Here is a 15,669-nt window from a genome sequence, read left to right on the forward strand (position 1 = left end):
TATACTTATGCTATCAGGTCTTCACTTGTTCTCTTGCCCTAACCTGAAATACCAGTTGGGTTGGCAATCTTTGTATTGAGATTTTCTGCAAACAGTATGTTAAGGCAAGCATAGAATACCGAGGAATTATAGAATCATAGAATGATATGGCACCAAAGTAGGCCATTTGGCCCATCATGCCTATGCTGCCTCTCTCACCTTAAATCTGTGTCCTCTGGTTGCCACCTCTTGTGCCAGTGGAAATCGTTATTTCCTTAGTTACTTTATCAAAGCCCTTCATGATTTGGAACACCTCTATCAAATCTTCTCTTAACCTTCTCTGCTGTAAGGAGAACAAATCTAGCTTCTCCAGTCCCTCCATATAAGTGAAGACCCTCATCCTTGGTACCATTCTAGTAAATCTCTTCTGCACTCAATTTGGCCTAGACATCCTTCCTAAAGTGTGGTACTCAGAATTGAACAGAGTACTCCAGCTAAGGCCTTAACCAGTGTTTTATAAAGGTTTAGTTTAACTTTCTTGCTTTTGTATCCTGTGCCTCTAATAAAACCAAGGATCCCATATGCTTCTTAACAGCCTTCTCAACTTGTCCTGCCACCTTTTTGTGATTTGTGTACATACGCCCCCAGATCTCTCTCTTCATGCTGTTAAAGTTCCCTTTAAAATTGTAAGATTTAGTTTGTATTACCATGGCTCAGTTAGTAGCATTCTCAAATCTGAGTGAGAAGGTTATGAGTTTTTTTTTAATTATTCTTTCATGGGATGTGGGCATTGCTGACAAGGCCAGCATTTATTGCCTAGCCCTAATTGCCCTTGAGAGGGTGGTGGTAAGCTTCCTTCTTGAACAGCTGCAGTCCATCTGGTGTGGGTACACCCACAGTACTGTTAGGGAGGGAGCTCCAGGGTTTTGATCCAGAAACAGTGAAGGAATGGTGATATATTTCCAAGACTGGATGGTATGTGACTTGGAGGGGAACTTGCAGGTGGTGGTGTTCCCATGCGTTGGCTGTCCTTGATCTTCTAGGTGGAACAGGTCATGGGTGTGGAAGGTTCTGTCGAATGAGGCGTGGTGAGTTGCTGCAGTGCATCATGCAGATGGTACACATTGCTGTTACTGTGTGTCAGTGGTGGAGGGAGTGAATGTTTAAGGTGGTGGATGAGGTGCCGATCAAGCAGGCTGCTTTGTCATGGATGGTGTTGAGCTTCATTGTGTTGCTGGAACTGCACTCAACCAGGTAAGTGGAGAGTATTCCATCACACTCCTGACTTATGCTTTGTAGGTGCTGGACAGACTTTGGGGATTCAGCAGGTGGGTTACTTGCCGCAGACTTCCCAGTCTCTGCCCAGCTCTTGTAGCCACAGTATTTCTGTGGCTACTTCAGTTCAGTTTCTGATCAATGGTAACCCCTAGGATGTTGTTTTATGCAACTGAATAGCTTGCTAGGCCATTTCAGAGGGCAGTAAAGAGTCAACCACATTGTTGTGGGGCTGGAGTCACGTGTAGGCCAGACCAGGTAAGGATGGCAGATTTCCTTCCCAAAAGTACATTCGTGAACCTGTTGGGTTTTTATAACAGTCAATGCTAGTTTCATGGTCACCTTTACTGACTAGCTTTCAGTTCCAGATTTTCATCAATTAATAGATTCAGTTAATTAAAGTTAAATTCCACAGGCTGCCATGGTGAGATATGAACCCTTAACTCCAGAGTAGTGGCATTACCACTATTCCGGTGACCCCTCCCCCTGGCCGACCCCTCCCCCTGGCCGACCCCTCCCCCTGGCCGACCCCTCCCCCTGGCCGACCCCTCCCCCTGGCCGACCCCCTCCCCTGGCCGACCCCCTCCCCTGGCCGACCCCTCCTCCCCGGCCGACCCCTCCTCCCCGGCCGACCCCTCCCCCCCGGCCGTTCCCTCCCTCCCCAGCCGACCCTTCCCTCCCCACCACGGCCGACTCTTTCCCCCCTCCAACCACCGGCCCACTCCTCCTCCCCCCCCCCCCCCCCCCCCCGGCCAGCTCCTCCCCACCCCACCCTGGCTGTCTCCTCACTCCCCCAACCTGGGCTTCAGCCCCCTGCCCTTCTTTCTCTCCCCCCCCCCCACCCGCCACACCTCTGCCTTCCTTCCCCCCAACCCTCTGCCCTCCTCCGCCACCCCCCCTCCCCCCCCCCCCCCCTCCAACCCGCCTGCCTTCCCCACCACCGCCCATCTTAAGTTATGAATTAGTACAGTTATGGTGCATATGAGTTCAAATTCTTTTGGGAGAATCCATCACTATACTATTCCATTGCCACAAACTCGCACAATGTCACAGAGTTTGGGGTGTGAGGAGCGTAGTTGCTGATAGTACTGCTCAATGGCCTTAGTCTAAATTTAAGTTTATTTCACACAAAGGGCAGTGGAAATCTGGAAATCTTCCATCCCCAAAAGGCATTGGATGCAGGCTCAATTGAAAATTTCCAGATTTGGATTGATATGCCTTTGTTAGGCAAATCTGTCAAGGGGTATGGAACAAAGGTTGGTAAATAGAGTTCAGATGCTGATCAGCCATGATATAATGGTGTGGTGGAAGAGACTGAAAGGACTGCACCTGTTCCTGTGTCGTACATGGGTGTTTGAAACATCAAAACAATCAAGTCCAAGCCTTTCTCATTCCTAGGAGATAATATTGGTTTCTTGTCATAAAAGTGAGTAAAGTGACTACTAAAAATTAGATCGGGCCAAGTAGGAAAAGGAAGCAAGTGTGAAATATTTGTCATGTTTGAAAAAGATTATGTGACAAATTAATTTTATTTTTTCAATTTGCAGGCATTTATCTTCGTCCAAGGAGTCATTTGAATTTGATGATCCAACTTTGTTAGGAAACATCCTCAGTGAGCATGTGAGTCTTTGTTGGTGCTACTTATGTTTTAAGAACGTTTGAAAAAAATTACAAAAAAAATTTGTATAATGCCTTATCATGACACTGAGAAACTTCACATAAAATGAATTATTTGGAACTGCTGTAATTGTTGGTATGTTGGTAAATAAATAATTATCCTACCAGCACAGATAGACCAGATAAGCCTCTGAGCACAGCAGGGTACCTCTTCTCTCGGAGTTACTGGTGTTTGAACTGCTTTATTGACATGTATAACATTCTGTGGGGACCAGAGGAAAAGTTTGCTCTTCAAGAACAAAATTCCATTCTGTTTCATCCTCTGGCTGTTTTCATGTGTAGTATACATTGTATTTTGACTTTCAAGTTGATGTTTCCCCTACTTTCCCTATATTTCCTATTTTTGTAATTAATTTTATTCGTGTTCCCTTCTAATAACACGCACAATTCTCAGGCCCCAGCCAGGTTGCTTCTAAGTTAACCGCTAGGTGGTGTGCAAGAATGACTAGCTCAACTCTCGGGCTACTGCAGGCACAAACTGTCCTTCTATGGCATAGTGTGCTGCTCTATGACATTTTGCTCCATCAGTATACTAATCCATAAGTTAAAATGTTTTCACTGCACCACAAAACTTATTTGCAAACTTTGACTTTATGTCAATAAAGTTGTTTGACTTAAAGGAGCCCTTCAAAGTGCATAGTTTGCAGCTGTATTTACTGAAGATACTATGACTGTTGTGCAGTGGGTGAATGGGTCTTATACTCAATACAATCCTGCCTATAGTCAATGTAAAGTTTATACTGGATTCTAAAATGTATACCTCTTCAGCACAGTAGTAAGTGAGAAACACCTCAATACATCTAGAGCAGCCAGTTATTCAAGAATCATTACTTGCATTCTTTCTCACATTGCTGTTTGTGTTCAAGGTCACCTTGGCTTAATTCTAGTCTGACGTGCTGAATGTAATGATTGTACTTCAATCAAACATTTTTCATTTATCACTAAAATAAAATCAATGGCTAAATGCCTTGCATGAGCCATGCGAACAATCCAGTGGCAACAGTGGTATATATTATGCTTAGATGCCAGGTATTGCCCCTTGCTGCCCATACCCTTTCATGAAAAATGGTCACTTGGATGAGGTACTTGTGAAGATTAACTGCACCCACGTGCATACCCCAACCTGAGTTGCTGTATTTGAGAAAAATAGGAGTGGGATTAAAGCTGCTTTGTGGTTTTATTTTTAAGTTAATTCAATCCATGATATTAATATTAGAATTATTCAACATCTGCACTGCCTTGAAGCTAGAGGAATGTCACTAAGAAACATAGCAGTGTCATAAATAACATTGTCTCTAAATAATACCACTCTTGAGAAAAACCTACAACAACCTCAAGATGAATGAGGTACAAACAAGTCATTAAATCAGGTGTCATTTAACACATGGCTAGAGAATTCAGACAGAGTCCAAAAATTCTGTGCTGTGATGCAGCTAACTATGGTAACCCAAGTTGGTAACATTATGCTGTATTGTGTTGTAATTGTGTGTACGTGAAATAGTACAATTGTTTGACATGTCTGTAACAGTTTGAGTTTGAAAACTTTAAACAAAATGGATCAAATTGTGTCTCTGTGATAAGTAGCTGATCCTGTTGGTAATGTAACAAATTTGTGTTTCCATGCATTCATTAAAAATCACTACAATCAAAGCCATGTTCCATAAATGTCAGGATCAGTTGCCATTCTTGATCTGAAGTAATTAGGTCACAGCTCATTGAAATGCTGACATTTGCTCCCCTGCATTTCTGTCACAATACATGAAGGATTAGGGTAGTAATACTGGTGTTCAGGTGCAATTACAAAAGTTGTTTTCCTTATTTATAGGTCATGCAAATTTTTGATTCAGTCAGTTGTATTATATTTGCCTAGTAACACACAATAGTGACTTACAACAACTCAGAAAATAGTACTGCTTTTGTCATAGCTTTAATGGGAAATTAGTTTGTGATGTTGAATGACTTGGCAATAGAAAATAAAGAGCAAGTGTGTACCTGGGAAATTATGATTTGAAGTAGTCTGTTTTGGGTCCTTTATTGATCACACTGTTAGTAAATGATTTTCATAAATATACTTATAGCAGTGAAAGCAATTCTGTAGCTAGTGATAAGTTAACCATATTGGTGGAGGGATAACAGTTAACATTTAATGTGGACAAACTTTAGTGTTCAGGATACAAAAAGTATGTATGCATTGGATTGGTGTCCACTGAAGAGTGGAATAGGATGAAGAAAGAGTGAGGTTTAGTTGTACATAATCAAATACTTGGACAGGACATGTGGATTCTAGCTCTGTTGGAAGCCTCTGAATGTTATGTGGGGAATGTACATATTGCCAACATATTCAGCAACCTATCAGCATTGATGAGGGTAGCAGGTTATGGATTCAAGTGTCTCTTGTATTTAACTGATCTGCTGCATTGTAATGATGGGGAAAAAAGAAGCAAGCATGGAATCTCTCCTACTCCGTTCTCCAATGTGTAGCACATCAGCTTTTAACTTTGAGCTGAAGAGATTGAGTTGCAGTTATGAAATGTGACCAAATTTTTTTAAAGTTCTCAAGTCAGTTTGAAGTAGTTTATGTTGGATTGTGTGTAAATGCTATCATTGGTCTTGGAATAACTGATATTTATGTTTGTGGACTGGGCTATCTTTTATGGCTTATTTGTCTCATTCTTGAGTTGTTCTACATCACCCAACACTATAACAAGAATGCAGTTAGCTGAAGATGTCAAGGATTGAACAAAATACAACAAAACACTGTCCCAAATTAATCAGTTTATCCTGCCACTTTAATCCTTTTAAGGATAAGATGATTACTAATTAATTGAAGAAAATTCTTCGTTTTGGAACTGGAGCAAAACACCATTAACTGTTCAATAGGCCATAATAGAATTTAATTCAAAATTACAGTATTAATGGGTTCAATGTAATACAGTTTTTTGACCTACACCCTTTTTAGTTTATATCACAAATTAACAACCTTTTTGCTCTTCCTGTTTGTTTCTACTGTTCAGGTAGTAATTCAACTGGTACATCAAAATAATTCTGTTATGCAGTACTTCCATTTTTCTACACTGCATGCTCCTAGCATTTGGGTTAACCTTCAAATTGTAATCAATTTACTAGATTTATTGCTATCTTCAAGCTTCAGTTAGTACCTTACACATATTTATATATACATTTTTAGTTATAACTATTGCTATTGCTTTTTTCTGAACTGAGTTACAAACACAAACTAGCAGTTCTATGTACACACAAGATGGAAGCCTATCAAAGGACTTTTGAAGTGAAGGGAGCAGGTTGAAGATCAAACTTTGTATTTTCTGGATTAATATTTCAAACCGCATTGTCTAAACGACCAAGCTATATCTCAAATCGGAGGGTTGACACTACAGTAAATCTAGATCTGGTATGATCGAATAGAAGATGTGGAGCAGACAGAACTCTTGGAAATGCTTGTTTCCAGCATTGGTGGAGCTGACTTGTTCCGCTACAAATACTTAACTGTGTGTGACTGTGTACAGTTGTACTTCAAATTTAGTGTTATTGCTTTGTCAAGGCACCAGTATAACTTTGTAGTCAGGTTTTAAACTGCCTTAAAGAGAAAAGGAACATAGGAACAGGAGTAGGCCATTTAGCTTGGTGAGCCTGTCTGCCATTCAATGACATCATGGCTGATCTGCAACCTAACACCATATACTTGCCTTTGCCCCTTTATCCCTTAATACCTTTGGCTAACAAAAATCTATCAACCTCAGTTTTAAAATTAACAATTGATCTAGCATGAATTGCCATTTGCAGAAGAGAGTTCCAAACTTTTACCACCCTTTGCATGGAGAAATGTTTCCTGATTTAACAACTATAAAGTCTGGCTCTAATTTTTTGACTATGTCCCCTAATCCTAGACTCCACAACTAGTGGAAATAGTTTCTCCCAGTCTACCCTATCTGTTCATCTTACTGTCTTGTAAACGTCCATCAAATCACCCCTTAACCTTCTGAATTCCAGGGAAAACAACCCTAGTCTTTTTAGTCTCTCATCGTAGCTTAACTCCTGGAGTCCAGGTATCAGTCTGGTAAATCTATGCTGCACATCTTTCAAGGCCATTATATTCTTCCTAAGGTGCGATGCTCAGAACTGCTCACAGTACTCCAGGTGTGGTTTAACCAAGGCCTTGATAGCTGCGACTTTACCCCCTTGTATTCTATTCCTGTAGATATAAAGGCCAGCATTCGTTAGCCTTTTTGATTATCTTCTGTACCTGTTCATAACATTTTAATGATCTGTGTACTTGGAACTCCACTGTTCTTAACTTTTCACCATTTAGAAAGTATTCTATCCTTTTTAGGTCCAAAATGGATGACATCACATTAGCTTGTATTGAAATCCATTTGCTACAGTTTCGCCCATTCACTTATTCTTTTTGTAATTGTACACTGCTTACAATACTGAACATCTTTGTGTCATTGGCAAATTTGGATACATGACTTTCTATCCCAGTATCTAAGTAATTAATGAATACTTTGAATAGTTGAGACCCCAACACAGATCCTTGCAGGACACCACTAGTCACACCTTGCCAATTGGCATACCTGCCCATTATCCCTACTCTCCGTCTCCTTCCACTCAGCCAATTTCCTAACCAGGTCAATAATTTGCCTTCAATTCCATGAGCTTCAACTTTAGCTAACAGTCTCTTATGAGGGACTTTTATCAAATACCTCTGGAAGTCCATATAACTAAATACAAATAGGCATTCCCCTGTCCACTACTTTAATCACCGCTTCAAAAAAAAAGTGAGATCCCAGAAGGAGTGGTTTGGGTTTGACATTGCATGATATTTACAAAGTACTTGGGGGCCCATTGGATTTCTTGGGCACTGGAAATTTATCTGGACTGATTTTATTGGTGAGAACGCAGATGCTCCTGTCCATGTTATTTAAACATTCACATTTTAAGAGGAGCTATGCACAGGCATATAAGCACTCAGATTGATAGTTGCACTATAAATGCAACTATACTATACAGTAAATGAGACCAGTGTGGATTCCCAATAGAATGTGAAATTTGAACATGTATATTATCAGATGAATATGTTTTGAGACTGTAGGCCAATAAAAAGGAACATAAAAACCCCTTAATTCAGTGGTTCACACCCATTATGTGTGCTTCATTGCAGCCAACATCTGCCGAGATCCGGGAGTTTCTCACTATGATGGCAGTTTGCCACACAGTAGTTCCTGAAAAAGATGGCAACGACATTAACTACCAGGCTTCATCTCCGGGTGAGATAACTGGAATATGTTTGTGACAAACTGCAAGTAATAACTGTAGAATCAAGATTAATGCACAGTGGAACCCATGCCAGCATTTACCAAGCATCAGCTTGACTGCTTGCATAGTTTTGGTGTACTTCAGTGGAATTTAATGACTTAAAAGAGTTATAAACTTGAACGATGTCTTACTAAAGAGCCCCCTCTCAGTATGAATTCAGAGCAATGTCATGTGCTCAATTTGCTTTAATATTTTAAATATCTCTCGCAGAAATACACACAGACATCTCTCAACTGTCTTGACTTTACAGTGAATTCCAACTTGTCATGCTTTCCCAATTGAGGAGCAGAATTCTCTTAAATTCTGTTTCCTTTAGTTGCTGTTGTAGTTTTGTGCAGCAGAGTTTCAAGGCACCATGTGCTTCTATTGCAGTGCTCCATGTTTGTGCACAAGCATGTTTTGTACAGAATGTCATAGCTCCCTGTGGTTGTATACAGGTGTGCTGCTTTATTTGGGTTCCAGTGGAATAGTTCCAAGTTGTACTCGATCACTATCTGATCCTCTTTGGTATCTTCTAGCCACATGCCATTAACAGCTGGCTCTTCCTCTGTATCATCTGCCACAACCACAACATCTGTCACTTGCAGTGGGGATTGAGCAGCAGGGTTTGATACATCACAGGCAGGAATTGCTGATGGATAGAGAACCGTCAGATGCAGGAACTGATTTTTATCTTTGTGTAACCATTGGGTATTTAATTTATTTAAACTCAAGTGTTTTAGTCATTTATATTCATTTATGACTGATATTGAATCATTGTGATTGTACTTGTGGTGCATCAGGTCTGCAAAGGTAGTCCTGCTAAGTGGAATGTTTGTCTGTCCAAATCTATAGGAACCTGTATAGCCTATCTTCTCACTTACTTGTTTTGCCATTCACATTAATTCAAGAGGTTAATGCAGTGTAATTATAACAAGTTGTATTTATCTGGTGCCTTTAGCACAGAAAATCTTCCAAAGTGCTTCACAGGGGAAATGGATTTGGAACAAAAGTTGAAGAGTCAGGAGAGAGGGAAAAACTTTGGAGGATAAGATAATGTCTTGAGGTAGGGGAGGAAGGTAGCAATGTAAGAGGGATTGTGGCAGAAATTCCAGATGGTATTAGGGCTGGTAAGTTGGAGGCTGTGCCACCAGTGAAGGGAGGGGGAATGCATAGGAAGACGCAGATTTGGGGGATTGAAAGCTGCAAGCTGCAACATAAAACTGGAGGATGTTGCAGAGGTCTTTGGTGATGGGAACAGTGGAGATTAGTGAGGATAGGGTGTGGGACACTGCAGTGCAAGGTATGCATGGTTGGTGGAGTTTTGAACCAGTCAAGAGCCAGCAAAAGTTGGAGCTCGGCAGGCCAATGAGACCATTGGAGAAATCAGGTCGAGTGAAAGAAAGAACTTGCATCTTATAGAGTCTTTGTTCATAGGATGCCTAAAACACTTGAAAGTCAATTAATTGCTTTTGTATTGTAGTATACTGTGGCTATGTAGAAAAATTCAGCAGCCAATTTCTGCACAGCAAGGTCCATAAACAGCAATGAAATAAATGACCAGATAATCTGTTTCTTGGCGGTGTTAGTTGAGGTATAAATATTGGCCAAGACACCCAAAAAAACTCCTCAGCTCTATTTTGAAGAGTGCTGTGGGAACTTATGCATCCACTTGAAAGGGCAGACAGACAGAACCCCAGTTTAATATCTCACCTGAAAGACAGGACCTCTGACAGTACAACAATGACACAGTACTGCACAGGAGTATTAGCCTAGTTTATGTGCTTTCATTTCTGGAGTGGGGCTTTAAAACGCAACCTTCTGTCTCAGAGGTCAGGGTGCTACACTGAGCTAAGACTGACACTAAGGGTGATGCAAGTATGGATTAGGGCGACAGTGAAGACAGGGTGGAGGCAGGCAATGTTGTTCAGGTGGAGGTAAATAGTTTTAGAGATGGATACAGAGAAAGAGTCACTAGTTTTTTTATTAGATATTGTGGTAGTCCGACCTGCTTATTTGCTGACAGATGTGCTTTTGCGCAGATGAAAACTCATTGGTAAAAGCCGCAAGGAAGTTTGGATTTGTCTTCACTGGAAGAACGCCTGATTCTGTTGTTATAGAGGCTGTAAGTAAACCTGTTGATTGTTTTCGCTGGAGGTTGTGTGGCTGAGAGTGGGTGGAGTTTGATGGTGCATGTGGGTTGAACCATTATGGGATGGGGTAGGCTTGATGGACCAGTTGAACTTTTCCTGTCTGCTCATATGTTCCTTAGTTATTTATTGGGGTATTTCATTCGGGAATTGAAATGTTAATGCATTTTCAAGAACTGAGGAACTGTGTTTTCTATTTTTCTGGTAATATTGTTATGACCGAGCTGGGAGGAGTGCACTGTTTATTCTAGTTCCACTTCTCCGCGGGTCACAACATATATTTAAATTAAATTTCTTCCCAATTACCGATACGGTCAATCGTAGCCTTTATTTTTTAGTCCAGAATAAAACACACCAACCAGGTTTCTTTAATAAACAACAAATGTATCAGTTTATTATAAAGCAATTAATGAAGTAAGACATAAATACACAGATTGAAATATTAAAATTCCCTTTTTACCTTAGTCCCTCACACTCATACACACACACACACCAGTTAACCGGAAAAGTAAAAGTGATTTTTGTTTTGAGACAAAAAACCACTTGTGCTGAATACTTGCTCATTCTTGAAGAAACAACTAATGAGATATGTTGTGTTCCAAAACTGGCATACAGTCTGGCCAACGAGTACACGTAGACAAGTCACTGAGATCCTTTAGAACAGTTCTTTTCAGGCAGCTTAATTTAGAAAGCTTTTCTTCAGAGACAGAAGATGAGATGAATTGACACAGCGGACTTCTCAGGATCTTTTAGAGATGTGCTGGAAAGCTGTGCTGGGTTGTGGTCTTTTATCCTTCCTTGGGAACTCTCCTCTCCCCTTGGAAGTTCTCTTCTCTCCTTGGAAGTACTCTCCCTTTTTATACAGTTCAACCCCAACTCAAAATATTTCAAAAGCGAAACTGACAACAGGAGGTCAACCTTTTGACCTCTATCAATCTTGACCTGTCACTTCTTTGTAAACAGCTTCTCCAGGTGTCCAAAGTTCTCTATTGTTAATTGAGCTGGAAGTCAGGTGGTTTCCCAGAAAGGCTTGTTGTTGTTGCTGGAAGTCGAGTGGTTTCCCGGAAAGGCTTGTTTTCCTCACAAGACCTCTCAGTGCCCCTTTTTAAAAACCATTTCCAGGGACTGTTCTTTCAAAGTCAAGTGGACTTTATATGACCCCCTTTGAAAACCCCAAAGTTTAACATTTCTTCAATCTTTCAAAAAAGAATCCTCAAAAATATATTTAACAAAACGCAGAGGCACTTTCGTAACAATATCTACATGAAATGTTTAAAAAATGCATTACTTGTTTTGCCATGTGTTGTGTTTGCTAAGGTTGACTGAGAAGAGCCAATATATACCTAAGAAATTAAAATTGCACGCCAGACAAAAATCACTTGTTTTTATTTTTCATTTGCCAGATGGGAGAAGAGCTGACCTTTGAACTCCTTAATGTTCTGGACTTTTCCAGGTAGTGCTTATATCATTTAGTACATCACAATTACCATTCACTTTGAAGGAACTGCATGGGGGGGTGGGGGGGGGAACTGCATTTAAAACATACCTTCTTATGGCATCAAATATTTCAAAAACCTTCACACGTGAATTAAAATGTGATAATTGTTGTGTAGGGCAAACAGTTCAGGTTAGACCAAGAGTAGAAGCTATTTTTGAGGTCAAAGTTTAACTGTTAATGATGAAAATAGTGGTTTAGCAATCTTCTTTGGCCTCCTTATCTCAAGAGACAATGGGTAAGCGCCTGGAGGTGGTCAGTGGTGTGTGGAGCAGCGCCTGGAGTGGCTATAAAGGTCAATTCTAGAGTGACAGGCTCTTCCACAGGTGCTGCAGAAAAATTTGTTTGTCGGGGCTGTTATACAGTTGGCTCTCCCCTTGCGCCTCTGTCTTTTTTCCTGCCAACTACTAAGTCTCTTCGACTCGCCACACTTTAGCCCTTCCTTTATGGCTGCCCGCCAGCTCTGGCGAATGCTGGCAACTGACTCCCACGACTTGTGATCAATGTCACAGGATTTCATGTCGCGTTTGCAGACGTCTTTGAAGCGGAGACATGGACGGCCGGTGGGTCTGATACCAGTGGCGAGCTCGCTGTACAATGTGTCTTTGGGGATCCTGCCATCTTCCATGCGGCTCACATGGCCAAGCCATCTCAAGCGCCGCTGACTCAGTAGTGTGTATAAGCTGGGGATGTTGGCCGCCTCGAGGACTTCTGTGTTGGAGATACGGTCCTGCCACCTGATGCCAAGTATTCTCTGGAGGGAGCGAAGATGGAATGAATTGAGACGTCGCTCTTGGCTGACATACGTTGTCCAGGCCTCGCTGCCATAGAGGATACTGAGGACACAGGCTTGATACACTCGGACTTTTGTGTTCCGTGTCAGTGCGCCATTTTCCCACACTCTCTTGGCCTGTTTGGACATAGCAATGGAAGCCTTTCCCACGCGCTTGTTGATTTCTGCATCTAGAGACAGATTACTGGTGATAGTTGAGCCTAGATAGGTGAACTCTTGAACCACTTCCAGAGCGTGGTCGCCAATATTGATGGATGGAGCATTTCTGACGTCCTACCCCTTGATGTTCGTTTTCTTGAGGCTGATGGTTAGGCCAAATTCATTGCAGGCAGCCGCAAACCTGTCGATGAGACTTTGCAGGCACTCTTCAGTGTGAGATGTTAAAGCAGCATCGTCAGCAAAGAGGAGTTCCTTGATGAGGACTTTCCGTACTTTGGACTTCGCTCTTAGACGGGCAAGGTTGAACAACCTGCCCCCTGATCTTGTGTGGAGGAAAATTCCTTCTTCAGAGGACTTGAACGCATGTGAAAGCAGCATGGAGAAGAAAATCTCAAAAAGTGTGGGTGCGAGAACACAGCCCTGTTTCACGCCACTCAGGATAGGAAAGGGCTTTGATGAGGAGCCACCATGTTGAATTGTGCCTTTCATATTGTCATGGAATGAGGTGATGATACTTAGTAGCTTTGGTGGGCATCCAATCTTTTCTAGTAGTCTGAAGAGACCACGTCTGCTGACGAGGTCAAAGGCTTTGGTGAGATCAATGAAAGCAATGTAGGGGGGCATCTGTTGTTCACGGCATTTCTCCTGTATCTGACGAAGGGAGAACAGCATGTCAACGGTCGATCTCTCTGCACGAAAGCCACACTGTGCCTCATGGTAGACGCGATCGGCCAGCTTCTGGAGCCTGTTTAGAGCGACTCAAGCAAAGACTTTCCCCACTATGCTGAGCAGGGAGATTCCACGGTCGTTGTTGCAGTCACCGCGGTCACCTTTGTTTTTATAGAGGGTGATGATATTGGCATCGCGCATGTCCTGGGGTACTGCTCCCTCGTCCCAGCACAGGCATAGCAGTTCATGTAGTGCTGAGAGTATAGCAGGCTTGGCACTCTTGATTATATCAGGGGTAATGCTGTCCTTCCCAGGGGCTTTTCCGCTGGCTAGAGAATCAATGGCATCACTGAGTTCCGATTTGGTTGGCTGTATGTCCAGCTCATCCATGACTGGTAGAGGCTGGGCTGCATTGAGGGCAGTCTCAGTGACAACATTCTCCCTGGAGTTTAGCAATAGGATATACGAAAGAGATGGTGTTTAATTAAAGGTGAGAGAAATTATAAATAATTAAGTCAAATAATGGAAAACTGGGATTTGAAAGAAAGCAGTAATCTCATTGAGGAGTTCAGATGACATAATTAAGTTCATAATAATCATCTGAACCCCAGAAGGATTGGAACATGAGGTAACTTTACCTGTTTTTAAATGATACTCTGCAGCAGATGCACCTGATTCCTTACTTATTGAGTCTCAATTCATAAGAATGAAATGGGGCTGATTATAAATCCAATCCCAGGGTGATGCAGGCCGAGGCTTCTCAAACTGACCTGTGGCTACTTGTTGGTTAAACTTGTGTTAGAGTTTTTAAACATTTCCAGGTAGTTTAATTTAAACATTGAAGTTATAACTTTTAATGGGGTTAGTCTTTTCAAATTGCTAACATTTTCAATTTTGGCACTGCCATGACAGCCTTGTCTGTTACGGAATGTGATTTGTGGTCTTAATTGATCCCTGGTAACAATGAGCATTTGGAAAATAATTGGGAACACTACAATTCTATAATCATTCATAAAAAATCCTTACTGTAGGCATAAGCTATGAAATTTCTGCACTTAGTTTTATTGTGTCCAGATTATTGTGCTATATTTCTGAGCCCAGACACCAGTGGTGTGCTCTGTACAGTTGAGGCTGATGGCGTGCACAGTGAAAAAATTATAATTGTGCTGTAATACTTCAACTTTATCAGTTAGTAATCTACAATAACTAGTAGCAGTTATTTATTACGTAAAAATAGAATCATGCAGCTTAGCTGTTGTATACTATCTTTTATGCATAATTATGTAAAGTTAATTTCTTCTTGTTTTCCCACCCAATAGCACCAGGAAACGAATGTCTGTGATTGTTCGGATGCCATCAGGAAAGATCCGACTGTACTGCAAAGGAGCAGTAAGTATCCAATTTAATTCTTTCAACCACGTATAAAATGGCACAAAATTGCAAGGCTGTACACTACCGTTTTGCTTTTTTAAACAGAGTTGATGTTTATTTGAACACATTTTGTGTTCATGGCGAATTCAAAGCATTTGTGAATGGTGTAAATATTGCACATATAAAAATAAAACCCAATCCATCCATGGTTCAGAAAGTCCTGGGTGCACAATTCCTGCAAAGCCCCAGGTTTGTAACTGGTCTGTGCTGAGATAGTTGGCATCAGCTGGGATGCCAGTTAGCATGCTGCAAAAACTAGAAGTAATTGCAAAAGCAAAATACTACAGATGCTGGAAATCTGAAATAAAAACAGGAAATGCTGAAGTGTGGCAGCACCTGTCGAGAGGGAAGCAGAGTTAACATTTCAGATCTGTGATTTTTCATTAGAACTGGGAAAAGTTAGAAATGGTTTTGAACATGTGAAAGAGGGGAAGGTGGAAAAAAGAACAAAAGGGAAGGTCTGTGATTGGCTGGAAGGCAGGAGAGATTAAATGACAAAAGATTTAATTGTGCAAGGCCAAAGGGACAAATAAAGAAACAAAAGAGTAATTCAATGCTTTGAATTCTACTTGTTCCTCTAAACCTGGTGTCTATTTTGTTCTTTTAAAAAAATATATAAATTTTGCCTTTTTAAAGTCCATCTCCACCACCACACATACTGCCCTGCACATAATAGAAACCACTGCCAGATTAAAAAAAACATCTTCAGCTTAAGAACGTCTTGCTTA

The 15,669-nt window shown here is 41.3% G+C and overlaps 1 protein-coding gene across 1 annotated transcript in view; it reads left to right on the top strand.

Moving 5' to 3' along the window:
* atp8a2 (ATPase phospholipid transporting 8A2) overlaps nt 1–15,669 on the top strand; it is a 709,260-nt gene that overhangs the window by 229,007 nt on the left and 464,584 nt on the right. Inside the window, exons 16-20 of the mRNA XM_068032841.1 lie at nt 2,802–2,874; nt 8,111–8,216; nt 10,287–10,369; nt 11,798–11,847; nt 14,830–14,899. Coding sequence (XP_067888942.1) covers nt 2,802–2,874; nt 8,111–8,216; nt 10,287–10,369; nt 11,798–11,847; nt 14,830–14,899 — 382 coding nt within the window. The remainder of the gene's footprint in view (nt 1–2,801; nt 2,875–8,110; nt 8,217–10,286; nt 10,370–11,797; nt 11,848–14,829; nt 14,900–15,669) is intronic.

The sequence above is a fragment of the Heterodontus francisci genome, chromosome 6 (assembly GCF_036365525.1).
Source record: "Heterodontus francisci isolate sHetFra1 chromosome 6, sHetFra1.hap1, whole genome shotgun sequence".
Lineage (NCBI taxonomy): Eukaryota > Metazoa > Chordata > Chondrichthyes > Heterodontiformes > Heterodontidae > Heterodontus > Heterodontus francisci.